Genomic DNA, 17,196 nt, shown 5'->3' with positions numbered 1-17,196 from the left:
AGTTCATACATATTCATCCTGGTCCCATCCAGGTATCCGAAGTGTATTTTTCCAATGTTGGCCTATCACAGTAAAAATAGGCTTAGTGATTGTATATCAATAAGCCTATGCCAGCAGCATATCCCCCTGCAATTCCACTGCTGGCTTGCTTCTGAAGCTAAGCAGGGTTGGTCCTGGTTGTCCCTGGATGGGAAACCAGGTGCTGCTGGAAGTGGTGTTTGAGGGTCAGTAGGAGGCAACCTTTCCTCTGATCTAAAAAATATTAAATACCCCAGGGCCAGTGTTAGTGACTTTGTCGCTATATTTAGCGAGTATTCAGACCCCTCTAGCGACACATTTTCAAAAAAGCTACGCGACAAATCTAGCAACTTTTTCTGGTGTTATTGGAGACTTTGAGACTCTGATGTGAAAGCACGTATCGTTCTTACTCTTCTCAACGAGCAGCGGGGGCTGCCGTGGGCCCCACACCGTCCCAAAGCACTCACAGGCGCCCAGTCCTCACGCAGCAGTCCCTCCCAGCTGCAGTCAGAGCAGGAGATGTTCACCCCTCCTTGTCCAGACTGCAAATAAACCGCGCATGCGGGATGCCACCGCTGACTGATCCCGCCCTGGCTTACATTCAGGGCAGGATGTAAATGTAAAAAAAAATAAAAAAAATAAAAAATAAAAATAAAATAAGAAATAAAATACGAAGTAACTCCGCCAGAGTGTCTCTTTTGGGTCACTTTTGCCAGTCCCAAGCCCGGATAAAGGAGAAGGGTTGGAATTGTGACATAAAAAAAACAAGAATGACAGAAGAAAGTTCATTTGTAGTTCTAAACATATTTAGGGTGTTTTTTAACTCACTTTCTGTCTCTCCCACGATGTTATTCCTCTGTCCTACAGCATCCATCACAATTACATGCACATGGCCAATTATGCAAATTAGGCGATGCCGTCATTTGGCGACTTTTAGGACAGCCAATAGCTATTTTCCTTACTGAGGAGTTGGCAACACTGATTAGGAGCATTTATCGTAAGAGTAGGGGTGTTAACCCCGGTGTCCTGGCCTTCATACCATCATGGCTACCTAATAATTTACAATTGGCTCATTCATCCCCCTCCACTCCCCTGTAACTATTCCCCAGGTTGTTGCTGTAAATGAGAATGTGTTCTCAGTCAATTTACCGGGTATAAAAATAGAGTATATAATTTAACTAAGCTGCTATGCAAAGAAATAGTTTGACTCTGACTGTATCCTTGTAAACTATGTCATTGAGGAAATAACCTCAAGGATATTAGAACGCAGCCCCAGCCGCGTTCGAGCTAAAGGAATGAAACTGTGGCGCTGTTACGCCATTTTGACTCCCACAGCCCGTCTTTCCTAATGTAAAACAGGGCTTTGAGCCAAAATGGTTATTGTTTCCCAAGATAGTCTTGTGTTGGTCAGCTGATCACGGCTCATCCCCTTCGGAAATACATTTTCTTAAGGGCCCTGGAACATTTCACAGTAAGAGAAGGTAATCAAACCGAATCGTATTATTCGAATTTAGTTTGCTAACATGAATGTCAATTCATTGCAACTGGCTAGTAAATGATATACCACGCAGATTAGCTAACCTTAGCTAGCTAACGTTAGCTGTTACCTTTCTGTTCTGTCAGTGTCACCTGACTGACTCTACGACTAGGTTAGCTAACCAGTAACTAACGTTACGTTATATTATGTTTGTGATAAACAACTAAAACTGTGTTTCGTACTTTTTTGGCTTTGTAATATGGTATGTAGAGGCTAGTTAATTAGCTAGCTTCCTGAATCCTAGCTTGTTTGTTTCCTGCTTTAGCGAAGCAAAAGCTTCGCTCGGGTTTTAGGTTTTAGGACCTGAGCAAGCTAGTTTACCTAGTTACATGTATCTACCAATGAATGAAATGTGTCTTGATTCTGTGTGTTCATGGTGAATTATTTTAAATCCATTAAGTAATTTGATTTATTGAAACAGTTAAGTAACTATAGCTAAGTGTCATGCACCATCATTATAGTGAAGTGTCACATGATTGATCTCTCATTTTCCTCTGTACACTTTGCAGATGAACACTTCCAAGCTTCCTAAAATCCGTGATGAGGAGAGGGAAAGCGAGTTTGGATATGTACATGGAGTTTCTGGTCCAGGTTTGTCTAAACATTAGACTTTTACTATGGTTACTCCATGGATATCAGTCTGAAATACGTGGCCGTAAAAAAGACGTGATAGTCTCTACAAGCCAGAATGTTGAATACAATGATATGTAAACTTACTTTACCGCTTGTCCATGCTGTTGGTCCTTTTGGTGGTAAGAAGTGAAGATGGGTAAACAACACTTTCCCGTGGTTACCCTGACATTTTGCGGCACCGGAATGTTCTGTTGCTTGTATTTTACATCTCCTGACGCATTTCACGCGATGCACAATATGTAAACATTAACCGAATGTAACTGACTGTTGTCTACTGAAACGCGTTCTGGATATTTTGTATCAGATTATCTCCTACATAAGGACAAAATCAGCTGACAACGGGTAAAGTACGTTCAAATTAAGTTTATTCAACAGTCTGACTTGTGATGGGACTGTTCACAAAAAGTGAGCCTACATGTTAGAGATGAGAGAGGAGTCTTCCACTCTCTGGTTAGTAGAGGCTAGGTCCAGGTCAGTGTCTGAATTTCCAATCAAGGATCCCAGGCTCTGGCCCGGGAGTGGTCTGCTCTGTTCCAATATGGCAAAAATATGATTTATTTAGACTTGATCATGTAGCCAAACTCAGTGCTACTTGCAAATAACATGTTTTCTGTCATCTGTTCTTTGTCTAACCTGTTTAACCAACAGTGGTGACAGCCACCGCCATGGCAGGAGCGGCCATGTACGAGCTTGTGCGTGTGGGCCACAGTGAGCTGGTGGGAGAGATCATCAGGCTGGAGGGAGACATGGCAACCATTCAGGTCTACGAGGAGACCTGTATCCTTTTCAGTCATACCTGCTCTACTGCTAAACATACCGTTACACCCACCTTCACTTAACGTTGATGGTTCACTTACTCTTGTGTACTTCTATTCAGATGTGTTCTAGCCTTTCCTCTTATAAGGCATATAGGCTATATGGTTAGGTTTCCTGAATGTATGCTGCAGCTGGTGTGTCTGTCGGAGACCCTGTCCTTCGGACAGGAAAGCCCCTGTCTGTAGAGTTGGGGCCGGGAATCATGGGGTCCATCTTTGATGGTATCCAGCGTCCCCTCAAAGACATCAATGACCTCACTCAAAGCATTTATATCCCTAGAGGAGTCAACATTGGAGCCCTCAATCGTGACCTCAAGTGGGAGTTTACACCTGGCCAGAGTCTTCGAGTAAGAAAACAATGTATTTTCATTGAGTGTGTGTAAGGTGTGTCCCCATTGAAATATGATCCATCTCCTAAATCTACATATTATGTCCTCTTCCTCCCCCTGTCCATCTCTACCTCAGACCGGCAGTCACATAACAGGTGGGGATATCTATGGCACGGTGTTTGAGAACTCCCTGATCAAGCACAAGTTGATGCTCCCACCCCGGAGCAGAGGCACTGTCACCTACGTGGCCCCACCTGGAAACTATGATGTCAATGTGAGTCACCCTCCGCCTACAAACGTCTTTGCAGCTGAATAATACAAAATTGATGTGAATGGCATAATCCCATACTCTTGTCTCTGTTTTGGTCAATTGTGTTTGTGTATCGGCAGGATGTGGTGCTGGAACTGGAGTTTGAGGGTTTGAAGGAGAAGTTTACCATGATCCAGGTCTGGCCAGTGCGACAGATTCGCCCGGTCACAGAGAAGCTGCCTGCCAATCACCCCCTGCTTACTGGCCAGAGAGTGTTGGATGCCCTCTTCCCGTGAGTTATACCTATCTCTACTTTATTTACCTTTTTTTCTACTCACTCCATTTTATATCCTTTCCTCCTGACACTTCCTTGGCGTGAACCCTCTAACAAGCCATCTGCTTCTGGCTCTGTGCTTGTTCTCACAGGTGTGTCCAGGGAGGCACCACCGCTATCCCAGGAGCCTTTGGTTGTGGCAAGACTGTGATCTCACAGTCCCTGTCCAAGTATTCCAACAGTGATGTCATCATCTATGTGGGCTGCGGAGAGCGTGGAAATGAGATGTCTGAAGTGCTGAGAGATTTCCCTGAGGTTAGTGGCCGTACGCGTGTCAAATTGTAATAATTGACGACGTGGTTCATGACATTACAGGGAATTTCACTACTAGGGTGTCTGGTAGAGCCGATCACCAGTTTGTGATGTGTCCTCAGTCTGATTAATGGTGTTCCTCCCTGCTCCATAGCTTACAATGGAAGTGGATGGAAAGGTGGAAAGTATCATGAAGAGAACAGCGCTAGTGGCCAACACTTCCAATATGCCTGTCGCTGCTAGAGAGGCCTCCATTTACACAGGTACCAGGCAACCACATTACAACACTGAACGAAAATATACACGCAACATGCAAGAATTTCAAAGATTTTACTGAGTTACACTTCATGTAAGGAAATCAGTCAATTGAAATAAATTCATTACTTGAGACATCTGTGGCATTGTGTTTGATAACGAAACTACACATTTTAGTGGCCTTTTATTGTCCCCAGCACGAGGTGCACTTGTGTAATGATCATGCGGTTTAATCAGCTTCTTGATTTGCCACACCTGTCAGGTGAATGGATTATATTGGCAAAGGAGAAATGCTCACTAACAGGGATGTAAAAAATGTGTGCACAAAATTTGAGAAATTCGCTTTTTGTGATTTTGTTTCCGCTCATGAAACATGGGACCAACACTTGTTGTGTTTATATTTTTGTTCAGTATAGCTGGAGTTTACAGTTGTAAATAATTTTTGTTGGTAGTTGTGAATCCTTTGTTCTAGACGGTTGGGGGATGAGTCACCACTTACTCATAACCTTGTATTGACTCTGATTCTGTGCTTTTGAGTCTTACTTGTGTGTGCCACTGCAGGAATCACTCTGTCCGAGTACTTCAGAGACATGGGCTACAACGTCAGTATGATGGCCGACTCCACCTCCCGATGGGCAGAGGCTCTCAGGGAGATCTCAGGACGATTAGCTGAGATGCCTGCTGGTGAGTACACAGCCAATAGCAATGGAGGATGGTTGTCTGTAAACCTATCACAGAAACATGTCTGCCATTTTGAGCCAGTCAGAGCTCTGCGTGCTGTTTGTCCACAGACAGCGGGTACCCTGCCTACCTGGGAGCCAGACTGGCCTCCTTCTATGAACGTGCTGGCAGGGTGAAGTGCCTGGGCAACCCAGAGAGAGAGGGCAGTGTCAGCATTGTTGGAGCGTGAGTACTACATCATTCTACCAGCAGGGGGAACCTCTATCACCCTCCCTCCTGACTCTAAGGGTCAGACAGGTTCTGACCTGTACCAGTCCTGCAACACCAGATACCTGGACCATGTAGTGTAATCCTCATTGGAACTTACAGTATGATACAGTGATGGCAGACTGTAGTGTCTGAATAACTTGGCCTTGTTATTTCCCCCTAGTGTGTCTCCCCCTGGTGGAGACTTCTCGGATCCTGTTACTTCAGCTACGCTGGGTATTGTACAGGTAATGCCTCAGTTGTATATATTAAAGTTTGGACAATTTAAACTTGTACCCTTCCTCCTCCTCATTCCTGTTTTTTATCTCTGTCTGACAGGTGTTCTGGGGTCTGGATAAGAAGCTGGCGCAGAGAAAGCATTTCCCCTCAGTGAACTGGCTGATCAGCTACAGCAAGTACACGCGGGCGCTGGACGAGTACTACGACAAGCACTTCCCTGAGTTTGTGCCGCTTCGCACCAAGACCAAGGAGATCCTGCAGGAGGAGGAGGATCTGGCTGAGATTGTGCAGCTTGTGGGAAAGGTGAGGCAGGGGCCAATGTGAGTAAAGGTTATGGGTCGATTTCATATATACGGCCTAGGTTGACGGTGAGCATGTGTATGCACGCACTATGCACTAATTTCTGTGCCCCCTCCCACCTCAACAGGCATCTCTCGCTGAGACCGACAAGATCACATTGGAGGTTGCTAAACTACTCAAGGATGACTTCCTGCAGCAGAATGGCTATACTCCATACGACAGGTAAATACACACACATCTGTGTGTCATAGACATACTAAATTGACTTAATCGTCGGTTATTAAGCGCGAATTGATTGACTTTTTCACCCCTTCCTGAAGGTTCTGCCCTTTCTACAAAACGGTGGGCATCCTCTCCAATACGATTGCGTTCTACGACTTGGCGCGACATGCAGTGGAGACCACGGCTCAGAGTGACAACAGGATCACCTGGTCCATGATCCGGGAGCACATGGGAGAGATCCTCTACAGGCTCAGCTCCATGAAGTTCAAGGTACATGCTTGTTCAGCCCCTTGCTTTAACCAACTTCCCCAGTCCCTCTACCACCTCTGGTTTTCTTTGTACATCCAATGTTGTACTTTGTCTTTGAGTGTCATTGCACTTCGCTGTGTCTCCTAAGCCCAGTGTCTCTGTATACCTCTGTTGTTTCAGGACCCAGTGAAGGAGGGCGAGGTCAAAATCAAAGCAGACTACGCCCAGCTACTGGAGGACATGCAGAACGCCTTCCGTACCCTGGAGGACTGAGCTCTCACCTCCCCTCTGAGCCCCCCCCCAGTCCCTGTGCTGTGCCGTGCAGTATCTCAGTGGCCCCTGTTTTGTGAAACCTTGCTGCAGTGACCGTCACACCTCAGTCATTCCTAAGTGTTCATTCCTCTACATTCCAACACTATGTTCAAGCCCCTCGTTTACAACCCTTGCTTTTTTTATTTTACCATATTGTCTTGTACGAGGCTACTGGAATATTTTCTCCTGAGTGGTGCTACGGTCTAATGCACTACATCTCAGTGCAAGGGGTGTCACTACAGTCCCTGGTTCGATTCCATGCTGTATCACATCCGCCCATGCTTGGGAGTCCCATAGGGCGGCGCACAATTGGCCCAGCGTCGTCCGGGGTAGGCCGTCATTGTAAATAAGAATTTGTTCTTAACTGACTTGCCTAGTTAAATAAGAGTTCAATTTGAATTTTTTAAACTTGAATTCATTGATACCAAATCTCACCATTAGTTTATTAACATTACAATACCATCATCCCTGACCACATCGCATGGATGTGCTGCTCCTCTCCCTTCAGCCCCCTCGTCATCCATGAGCACACTACTACAGCCGTTATTGCAGGCCAATAATCATTGGGCCCCGATCAGGTGCTACACTTGCACTTAACTACTAGCTGCAACACAGGGCCTCTCAAGTGGAGTGTCACTTTCATCTCCCAGGTGTGACCACCAACAATAGATTGTTAACAAAAATGGGAATGTACACATGGTTAAAGGGACAGAGGCACCTTGTTTATTTCAGGAGGTTGAGGCCCTCTTCCTCTCCCCGCCTCACAGATGTGATTTTTGCTCTTCCATCTCTCTGTGGATATATTGATGTTGTTGACGTTAATGCTGTTTTTGTGTTGTGTGGATGTGTGCGACGGAGACGGTGTGTATGTTAGAATCGGTTGTCTCCACAAAGGTATATTTATGTCACATGTATTGTATGGAGTCTAAAGAAAATAAATGAATGAGGAACAATTTGCCTGGTGTTTTATTCTGGATGGAGATAGTGAAATAATATTGACTTAAATGTATTGGTGACATGTTTCTAAGATGTAATTACAGCTAGCAACCTTGATGTCACCAAGGACAATCATTTCCCAAACCATATTTATCTTTCTCATATACTTTTACTTATGTTTTTATTCTTTCATAAACATTTCTTGCATGAATCCAAAATGGAAAAAAGTTATGGGCATAGAAGCTCCTTATTCATACTGTTACTGTTTCTAGTGCAACCATTTGAAACACTAGAGGCCAGTCAGTCATCATAGCAGCTGTTTCCCCCCCCCAAAATAAAAAAATATCCTATCTTGAAAGAATGCAGTTTCTTTACAGCGAAGCCAAAATACATAAATAATTGAAAATAGTTGGAAAACAAGAATAAGTATTTTTGAAATTGTATCAAAATCCGTTTATGTAAATCCTAAACAAACGTGCAATGTAATCCTATTAGCCATCAGTTTCCCACGGTTTCAAATGTTTTGAAAAGGAACACACAGGACAACATAAGTAATTGTCCTGATATGGAGTTGGTCACTCAGGATGAGGTTGACTTTTGATTGGAAGACGTATGCCCAGAAGCAGTCAGGCAGAAACCGTAGCAAGTTAGTAAATCTGTCTTGTACCACTGAGAAGGTGAATTATTTTGATACTTGAACAAACCAGGAAATAAAGGGGAACTGTTTCACCAAACTCAAGACAATGAGTTATATTGGTTATATTGGTATTATATTACCCTATTAGTTATATTGTGGTTGATGCTCATACCTAGAGACCATCCATCCACTGACTTGGTTTTAGATGTTGGTCCAATTTAAGTGATAAATTCTGAGGAACTGGTGTTCGGGGGATATATTGGCACGGGTGTTGTTAGGCCCGAGATGAAGTCAAGGTCCAGCAAACTGTACCAGTATATTCTCCAAACACCAGCTTCGATGGCATTATCACTTTTATACAACGGGTTACCAGCATGTTCAAATAATGATTGACATATCTTAAATAAAAGCATTATTTTGATGAATTTATTCATACTATTTCATCCTTCCACAATATATAGTCCCGACACAAATCTAGGGTTCTATCGGTTTGGTTGCCAGAGACTTGACCCAGTCGTTCAGTCTTTTTGTTCTGTATCTATAGACGTGACCCAGTCGTTCAGTCTTTTTGTTCTGTATCTATAGACGCGACCCAGTCGTTCAGTCTTTTTGTTCTGTATCTATAGACGCGACCCAGTCGTTCAGTCTTTTTGTTCTGTATCTATAGACGTGACCCAGTCGTTCAGTCTTTTTGTTCTGTATCTATAGACGCGACCCAGTCGTTCAGTCTTTTTGTTCTGTATCTATAGACGTGACCCAGTCGTTCAGTCTTTTTGTTCTGTATCTATGGTTGCAGCCCAGTCGTTCGTTCTAAATGTTCCATTGCCATACTTGCTGGTAACGTTCTTATCCCTTACTTGCTAGCTAGCCAACTATGGCTAACTTAGTCACGTCAAAAAGTGCAGCCAGAATAACAGCAAAGTAGCTGCATTTGCATAAGCTGTTTTCTAGTGACATTTATTTGGAGACATCCATAACAATGAGCTGATGAGGCGCGATATTATCTTTGTCTCCACATGTGAAGAGAAGTGCACAGGACAGATTAAACCAATGAAATTAACATAATTCCCAATCACTCTCTCTTTATTTCTGTTGCCTGTTCCTGTCCATGGTCCTGGAGTCTATCTTGCAATAGTCTCTCTTGTGACAGACTGAGTAGCATAGAGATTTGGTTCTGTGTGCTGATATTAGTCTGACACTGTGTGTTTAAATTACAGTTCCTCTCCATCTAAGCTGCCAAATGAACAAACTGTCCCAGTGGGAGCGCTATCTGTGAGGCTTAGTCAGTAGCGCACGGTGCTAGCAATGCCAAGGGCCAGGGGTCCAATTCCTGCTGGGGCCACCCATAAGTAAAACATATATGACTGTTTGTTGCTTTGGATAAAAGTGTCTGCTAAATGGCATACAGTATATTATCTCATTCTACCTGACGTGTTATTTTGGGGGGTTTCCTCCCCTCACATGGATACATACCCACAGTTCACTCTCTCACCTGATAAGCGCACCTTCTCACTTCTTCAGGCATGGCAGCTTCTCATTAAACTGCGTCAATGTCACAGCGCTTAGCCCCCCCACCACACCAACTACTGCCGTGATGATGCCCACCATCCTGACCTATGGAGGGAGACCTGGTGAGAATCAAAACTGAACAACAAAGACTACTCTAGAATTGTGCCAAATGCCATTTTTGGTACTCATATCAATGTGCTTTGAACCGGATTGTGTCAAGACAGATCTATTTATACATATCCAGATACTTTACAGAACTGACCCAGTTACTCTGTTTCGTCTGGCTACATGTGTTTTTACACTGCTGAGTTTGTATCCTCAAGCAGCACACTAGCATTCAGTACTGTCCCAGGTCCTCGTGGATGCTTTGCTTGGTCCCACTCCCATCCACAGTGGTGCCATTTATGGGGAATGAGGAGACAGTGGTAAACGCCGCAGTCCACTCTCGAGACGTTCCTCAGCATCATGGATGAGTCCCCAGCAGTGAGGTTCCCGGAGAGGAATGCCCGGCCTGCAAACGCATCGTCAGACGTCTGGTTGCCCTCTAGTACGGTGTGCCTGTCCAGTCTGGTTGCCCTCCAGTATGGTGTGCCTGTCCAGTCTGGTTGCCCTCCAGTATGGTGTGCCTCTCCTTGTGCCCATGGACCACCCACTGCACCCCCATCCCCTCTGGGTCACTTCCATACAGCAAGCAGGAGAAGACCACATCGTCTCCCGACATTGCCTTCTCTTTATCGGGCTGCTGTTGCACCACATGGCCCCCTTCCTCCACAGGGACATCAGTAGGGACATCAGTAGACAGTGAGGTGTTTTCTGTCTCAGAGCCAGGCGCTGATAGTGCCGACACTGCCATGGTGTCTGTTACAGGGCCTTCGGTATGGGCAGCATCTTGAGTGGGGTTAGGCAGAGTAGCACCATCGCAGACTAAACAGAAAGAGAGAATCCCCCCTGTCAAACAGAGAGGCACAATTTAGACACACACACACACACACACACACACACACACACACACACACACACACACACACACACACACACACACACACACACACACACACACACACACACACACACACACACAGCTCCAGTCTGGCAGCTGAAAATATTCTGGGTAGAGTAGTGACACCAAATCTCCTCTAAAATTAGAGATACAAAAATCCCATGGATTAAAGTATCACTGTGCTGCTGTGCTGAGGTACAGGGCCCAGCAAAAACTTTCCATCACAACACGAGTGATTCAGGCAGAAACCAAGCAAATTCAAAATCAATTCAGAGAAGTTTATGGGGCATTAGACAAACACATCAGATAAACACAAAACACCTGAATCATCAAACATACTCTATTGACCTGATGTAAGGTTTCTAGTGTTTGTTAAGGCTGCTTAGGCCTGCAGTATATTATACAGTGAACATACAGTGAACATTTAATAAAGTAGCCTATAACAGTGATATAACTGATTATTAACAATGCCATCAGAGTAAGACAAAAGCATGTGTGTATGGTGTGGTGTGGGTTTTATGGTAGTGTCTGTCTCTCATCTGTGGGCCTGCATTGCTACAGTATGTGTTGAGATTGTGGTTTGTGTTGGTACTAGTATGTCTACCTGTGTGCATGTGTATGTATGTGTATGTGTATCACAGGAGGTTGGTGGCACCTGAATTGGGGAGGACGGGCTCGTGGTAATGGCTGGAGCGGAAAAGGTGGAATGGTATCAAATACATCAAACACATGGTTTCTATGAGTTTGATGCCATTCCATTTGCTCCGTTCCAGCCATTATCATGAGCCGTCCTCCCCTCACCAACCTCCACTGGTTGGTATGTATACTTATGTCTACATGTTTGTGCATGTGTCTTATAGTCATGTCTGAGTGTGTGGATATACGTGTGATGATGTGTGTGAGTGAGATGAGGGGTGAGCAGAAGTTCTTACCTGCAAGTGTGGCGACCAGTAGGTGAGCGAGGATGAGCGGGGGTGGGGAGAAAGACAAGAGGCCCGTAATCCTCTCAGATCTCAGCAGCACTGACAGATATGTTGAAGAGGAGTGCCTCTAAATCAGCCCCCCGCCCTCTGGTGCCGCTCTCCCCCCCTCTGACAACCCAACACAAGCACATAGAACCTAACACCCTCACCCACTAACATACCCTCATACACACACACCCTCTACAGAGATATTGCTCTTCCAACAGTTCACTTTCACTTGGCACGCAACTCTGCTAGTAAAGACAACACGGACACTAAGGATTTACACAGAAATAATCTGAGAATAGACAGCCTAGAGACATCACAGCCATTCTAAGTGTCAAAATAAAAAATTAAACCTGTTCACAAGGACTTACAACAGATCCACAGTATGTGCTGCATACCGAAATTATTTGCATAAGCAATACCTTTTTTATCTTCACATTTTGATGGGATATCAAAGGAAAGGTTACCATCAAGCTGCTTTACTGAAACGCCACTCATGGTAGAACTGCATTAAGATGACTTTATTGGTCAATTGCACACAAGGTCCAACCGAAAGGTGTCTTCCGCGTTTAACCCAACCCACCGAAAGACACACGCACACACATAGACAGATTTTAAAAACGTGTATTATCCCGTGTGTGTACGAAGAAGACGATGTTACGATGAAATTAAAAATGTCACATGGATCTGGGGCCCCCCAGTGGTAGCTTTAAGTCATCACACACAGGCAGAAGCCATACAATACCCTCCTTAACTCTATTATGACTCTACACATAGGCCGACACTAGTTCATTCTACTTTTGCTGACAACAGTTGTAAACGCTAGTCAGACGTTGCCTTTGTTATTGTCTGCGACTGACTGCATTAACCCTACCAAAATAGATTAGAGAGTCTGTATCTGATTGAGTTTATGGTCCAGGCTTTTTAACTGCTGCTTGGTTCTGGACTACAGCTTGACTAATGGGAGCATACCCTATAGGGGCAGAGGGAGCTTCATCCTGTGTATTGATTCAGTCCGTCTACACAGCATCACCAGAGTGGACATTACTGTAAAGAGAAGATTCAGCTGTCTCCCAATATCCGAATTAACCTGTAATGTGTGTGTGTGTGTGTGTGTGTGTGCGTGTGTGCGTGTGTGCGTGCGTGCATGCGTTTGTGTGTGCATGGATATTGTGTGATAATTGGGAATTACTTTCACAAATGAAATCTATATCAGCCTATAATAGTGCAATCTAAATAAGCACACTTCCAACATTTTACTTCACGTCAATGATTATAATGTTTTTTCATAACCCTATAATCAAAATCCATGTCAACTGGTACAAATTACATAATTGTTTTGTAATTGTTTGTGTACATTGTGAGTTGCACTCACAATTGTCTGTCGGTATACAATGCCTGTTTTGGTTGTTGGCTGCTCATTGTTGCGATACACACGCCTGGGGCACGGTTCACTCAGACACCCCATTTAGGTTTGAGTTATAATTAGTCACCTCTGAATATGCACATAACCCTTATTTGTCAAAAGTCAATTATCATTTTATTTAGTTTGAGTATAACGATCAGCTCACACACCATCTCTGTATCAGACCATTTACATTAGAAAGCGCTGCTTTATTACTCTACCTATACAAACATGTACAAGGCATAGATAAACATAGAGTTGGACTCCTGCTTCCCATCAGGCACACGCTTGACTCTTCTAGAGTCTTCTCTGTGAGTGGAGGGGACGGGGGACGGGGAGGGGGGTGGACGGGTCATATTGCTGGCTGGAGGAAATATGATGCCGAAGGGTGGGGCTGTACCACAGATCTTCCCACTCCCTCCTCTTGCATGACTGCATATCATCTGTCTGGCTCCCCCACTAACCCCCACTCAACAGTGTAGATTATCAGGGCTGTTGTTTGTCTTTTTAACACCTCAGTATTATCATCCGTGGAAATGGTCAACAATACCCACACTCTTCATGTAGCTACAGCAGCATTAGGCAAAGGTGGCAGCAAAACAAAACAGCACACCAGTTTACCAAGCCAACAATTTGGCAGCAGTAAAACCAAAATGGTATCAGAGTAACTAAAGGCCATTAAAGCAAGGGCTAGAGAAGGGTGGTTGACCTATAACACATGGCAGCACAGGGTGACGGTAGCGTAATGTCAGGGGTGAGGTCTATGCTCAATTAAATTAGTTCTATGCTCAATGAAGGCAATTTCACTATAGTCTAATATCAGGTCTTTCTACAGACTTTGATAAACATCCTGGTCTCATAGACTAGATGTAACATAGTAAATGTAAACCCGGGACACTCAAATTAGTATATGTTACATTTGGTATGGTTACATAAGCGAGACGGTGGTTGATCGGGGTGGATGGGTGGGCGTATAACGCAAACGTTTAGCAACCCAAAAGTTATGAGTTTGAATCTCATCACAGACAACTTTATCATTTTAGCTAATTAGAACTTTGCAACTACTTAGCATGTTAGCTAACCCCTCCCCTAAACCTAACCTTAACCCTTCCCCTAACCTTAACACTTTAAGATAACCCTTCCCCTAACCCTAACCTTAACAATTTAACTTAACTCCTCAACTTAACCCTAACCCCTAGCCTAGCTAACTTTATCAATCAAGTTTCAATCAAGTTTATTTTATATAGCCCTTCGTACATCAGCTAATATCTCGAAGTGCTGTACAGAAACCCAGCCTAAAACCCCAAACAGCAAGCAATGCAGGTGTAGAAGCACGGCGGCTAGGAAAAACTCCCTAGAAAGGCCAAAACCTAGGAAGAAACCTAGAGAGGAACCAGGCTATGAGGGGTGGCCAGTCCTCTTCTGGCTGTGCCGGGTGGAGATTATAACAGAACATGGCCAAGATGTTCAAATGTTCATAAATGACCAGCATGGTCAAATAATAATCAGGAGTAAATGTCAGTTGGCTTTTCATAGCCGATCATTAAGAGTATCTCTACCGCTCCTGCGGTCTCTAGAGAGTTGAAAACAGCAGGTCTGGGACAGGTAGCAGTCCGTGGACAGGTCAGGGTTCCATAGCCGCAGGCAGAACAGTTGAAAACTGTTAGGCTAGCCAGCTAGCCTAACCACCTAGCTAGAATTCCTTTTTGCAAATTTGTAACATATTGTACATTTAGAAAATTCGTAACATATTGTACTTTTTGTAAATTCGTACCATATAATACAATTGTAATTTGTAGCATATCATACGAAGTGGGTGATGGACATCCACAAATTAATACATACCATACGAAACATATCATACTCAAAGGAACATCTCGGCTTTCGAAATGCTCTGAGACCAAGTTGTGATAAATTATAGATAAGCAAGCTATTCAATGTCTCAGGTGCAGAACATTGACTTTGACAGGACGAACAGCCTCAGCCATATGCAGCACTAAGCGGAGGTAAGGGATATGTGGTGAGAAACAAGTACATTTTGTTAATGACCAACAAAGCGTTTAGCCTCCTGTTTACATCAGCACATTTAAAAGAATACCATCCCCCATGCTGTATTGCAATTCCAATAGACCATTTGATCTATTCAAATTATCCCGGCGCAGTGGTGACGCTGTCCTCCTGAGAATCCGCGAAATGCATACCACCTCCTAACGCTGCCACACGCTGTCGCTGGGTGCCACTGCAAGGCATGCCAATTTCCTTTTTCAACACTGTCACCCAACCCAATCAGGCTACTCCTCTCATAATAAACCGTGTGCTCCTCTTCAATGACCGATGTTGCTTTCCCAACGAAATGATGAGGAATAGAAGATAATCAAGCTCTTCCCCTAAAACTGCTGGATTACAGGATATTAAACGATAAAAAGTTTTTTTTAACTGAAAGGGATATCACACCTGCCAACGCTTACCGGATACCCTGGTACCTGGAATTCGCCGCCACATAATTAGTTCGGACGGAAGTTTATTGTAGTGTGATGATACGGATCTCCTATTTGACAGGGAAAGTCTGAAATATATTACAGGAAAAACATAAATGAAATAAGAAATAATAGATGTTCGTTTAACAAGGATCTGTAGTCTAGTCTTCGAGGGAAAGGTGCATTATCCCAAAAAACCTACAGTCCAGGTAAATGTAGGCTATGCAATTATTATTTTCTCAAAAAGGTAAGTTAGATGCACACCATTTTCAACCTGGTCTCAAAGCAAAACATATTATATTTGACTAAAATCCGTGCGACTCTATGTAGTATGATATTGTAGCGACCCAGGTTTATAATTGCAGACATCTACTCTGCCAATTGAGCATGCTTTTATGGCACAGTCGATAGCGCGCTGGGCTTCAGCCTGTTTCATTACAATATGTTACATTACATTAGGTTACATTACATTGGCCTACCAATGTAATAGTGGTCAGACAATATAATATGAATTGTAGGAAGTATAGTATCCTACATCTTGATTGTTTAGTATGATATATTATGTTCTACTGCTTTAGTATGATATGCTACGTTCAACTGCTTTGGTAGGATATATAAACATTTGACTGCTTTAGTACGATATATTACATTTGATTGCTTTAGTATGATATGCTACATTAGGCTAGGGGTTAAGGTTAGGGTTAGGAGTTATCTTACAGAGTTAGGGTTAGCTACCATGCTAAGTAGTTGAAAAGTAGCTAAAAGTAGTAAGTAGTTACAAAACGTATGATATGTTACGAATTTTAGCTAGGTGGTTAGGTGGTTAACGTTAGCTAGGCTAGGGGTTAGGGAGTCAGGTTATCAGGGTTAAGTTTAGGAGTCAGGTTAAAGGGTTTAAGGTAATGTGTTTATTGGTATGCGGTACCCCATTCCTTTAGAATATTGAATTGAAACATTGATTTGTCATATTTAGTTAATAAAAAATATATTCATTTTTGTTCAGCTTTCCCTTTAGAATGTGACTATAGTCTACAGTTATTTTAAGTTCACTTATTAAGAAATAAAATATTGTAGGTAGTCAATATTTAGACTGTCGAAGAGCTGGGCTATATTTGAAGTAGTATGTCAGATGACAAAGCCAACACTGGCAGTCATTCCAACAATGCACGTTCCATCTCCCCATATGATAGGCGTATTTGGAGAACCGGGTTTAGTTGGCCCAGATAGGTCTTCCCTAGGGACATGGTGGCCTTATTTCTAAAAGCCAATTTTATATTAGAGGAAAGTAATTGTATTGTAAAACTTGTTAAAATCAAAAGCTATTTTAATCGATTCCATTAACGACCTAAAAAAGTTGTTTATTAAACTTCTTGTCACTTTCATGAGGCAGATGTTGGTCTAGTAGGCATATCCCTAGTTGGTAGTGTGTGTGTGTGTGTGTGTGTGTGTGTGTGTGTGTGTGTGTGTGTGTGTGTGTGTACATGCGCACGTGCTGTCAATGTGAGTGTGTTAATGCAAGTAATGAGTACCTTTTCAGATAGCTTAACCTTAATGTCTTCATTATGATGAACAATTGTCTGTGGGACATCAA

The 17,196-nt window shown here is 43.4% G+C and overlaps 1 protein-coding gene across 1 annotated transcript; it reads left to right on the top strand.

Moving 5' to 3' along the window:
- Positions 1-1,388: 1,388 nt before the first annotated feature.
- Positions 1,389-7,626, top strand: LOC120057295 (V-type proton ATPase catalytic subunit A-like). Its single transcript, XM_039005862.1, has 15 exons — positions 1,389-1,499; positions 2,065-2,146; positions 2,837-2,965; positions 3,136-3,350; positions 3,469-3,606; positions 3,723-3,874; positions 4,009-4,171; positions 4,323-4,431; positions 4,985-5,107; positions 5,215-5,329; positions 5,535-5,598; positions 5,690-5,893; positions 6,018-6,112; positions 6,211-6,382; positions 6,542-7,626. The coding sequence occupies exons 2-15, from the start codon at positions 2,065-2,067 to the stop codon at positions 6,632-6,634; spliced, it is 1,854 nt and encodes a 617-aa protein (XP_038861790.1). The 5' UTR covers positions 1,389-1,499; the 3' UTR covers positions 6,635-7,626.
- The last annotated feature ends 9,570 nt before the right edge of the window (positions 7,627-17,196 follow it).

Source organism: Salvelinus namaycush, chromosome 12, assembly GCF_016432855.1.
Source record: "Salvelinus namaycush isolate Seneca chromosome 12, SaNama_1.0, whole genome shotgun sequence".
In the NCBI taxonomy this organism is placed as follows: domain Eukaryota; kingdom Metazoa; phylum Chordata; class Actinopteri; order Salmoniformes; family Salmonidae; genus Salvelinus; species Salvelinus namaycush.
This window is presented reverse-complemented; position numbering and strand designations above follow the sequence as displayed.

Coding starts and splice junctions, on each gene's coding strand:
- LOC120057295 (XM_039005862.1), top strand. CDS start 2,065: ATGAACACTTCCAAGCTTCCTAAAATCCGTGATGAGGAGAGGGAAAGC. Junction 3,875..4,008: donor GTGTTGGATGCCCTCTTCCC/GTGAGTTATACC, acceptor TTGTTCTCACAG/GTGTGTCCAGGGAGGCACCA. Junction 4,172..4,322: donor TGCTGAGAGATTTCCCTGAG/GTTAGTGGCCGT, acceptor CCTGCTCCATAG/CTTACAATGGAAGTGGATGG.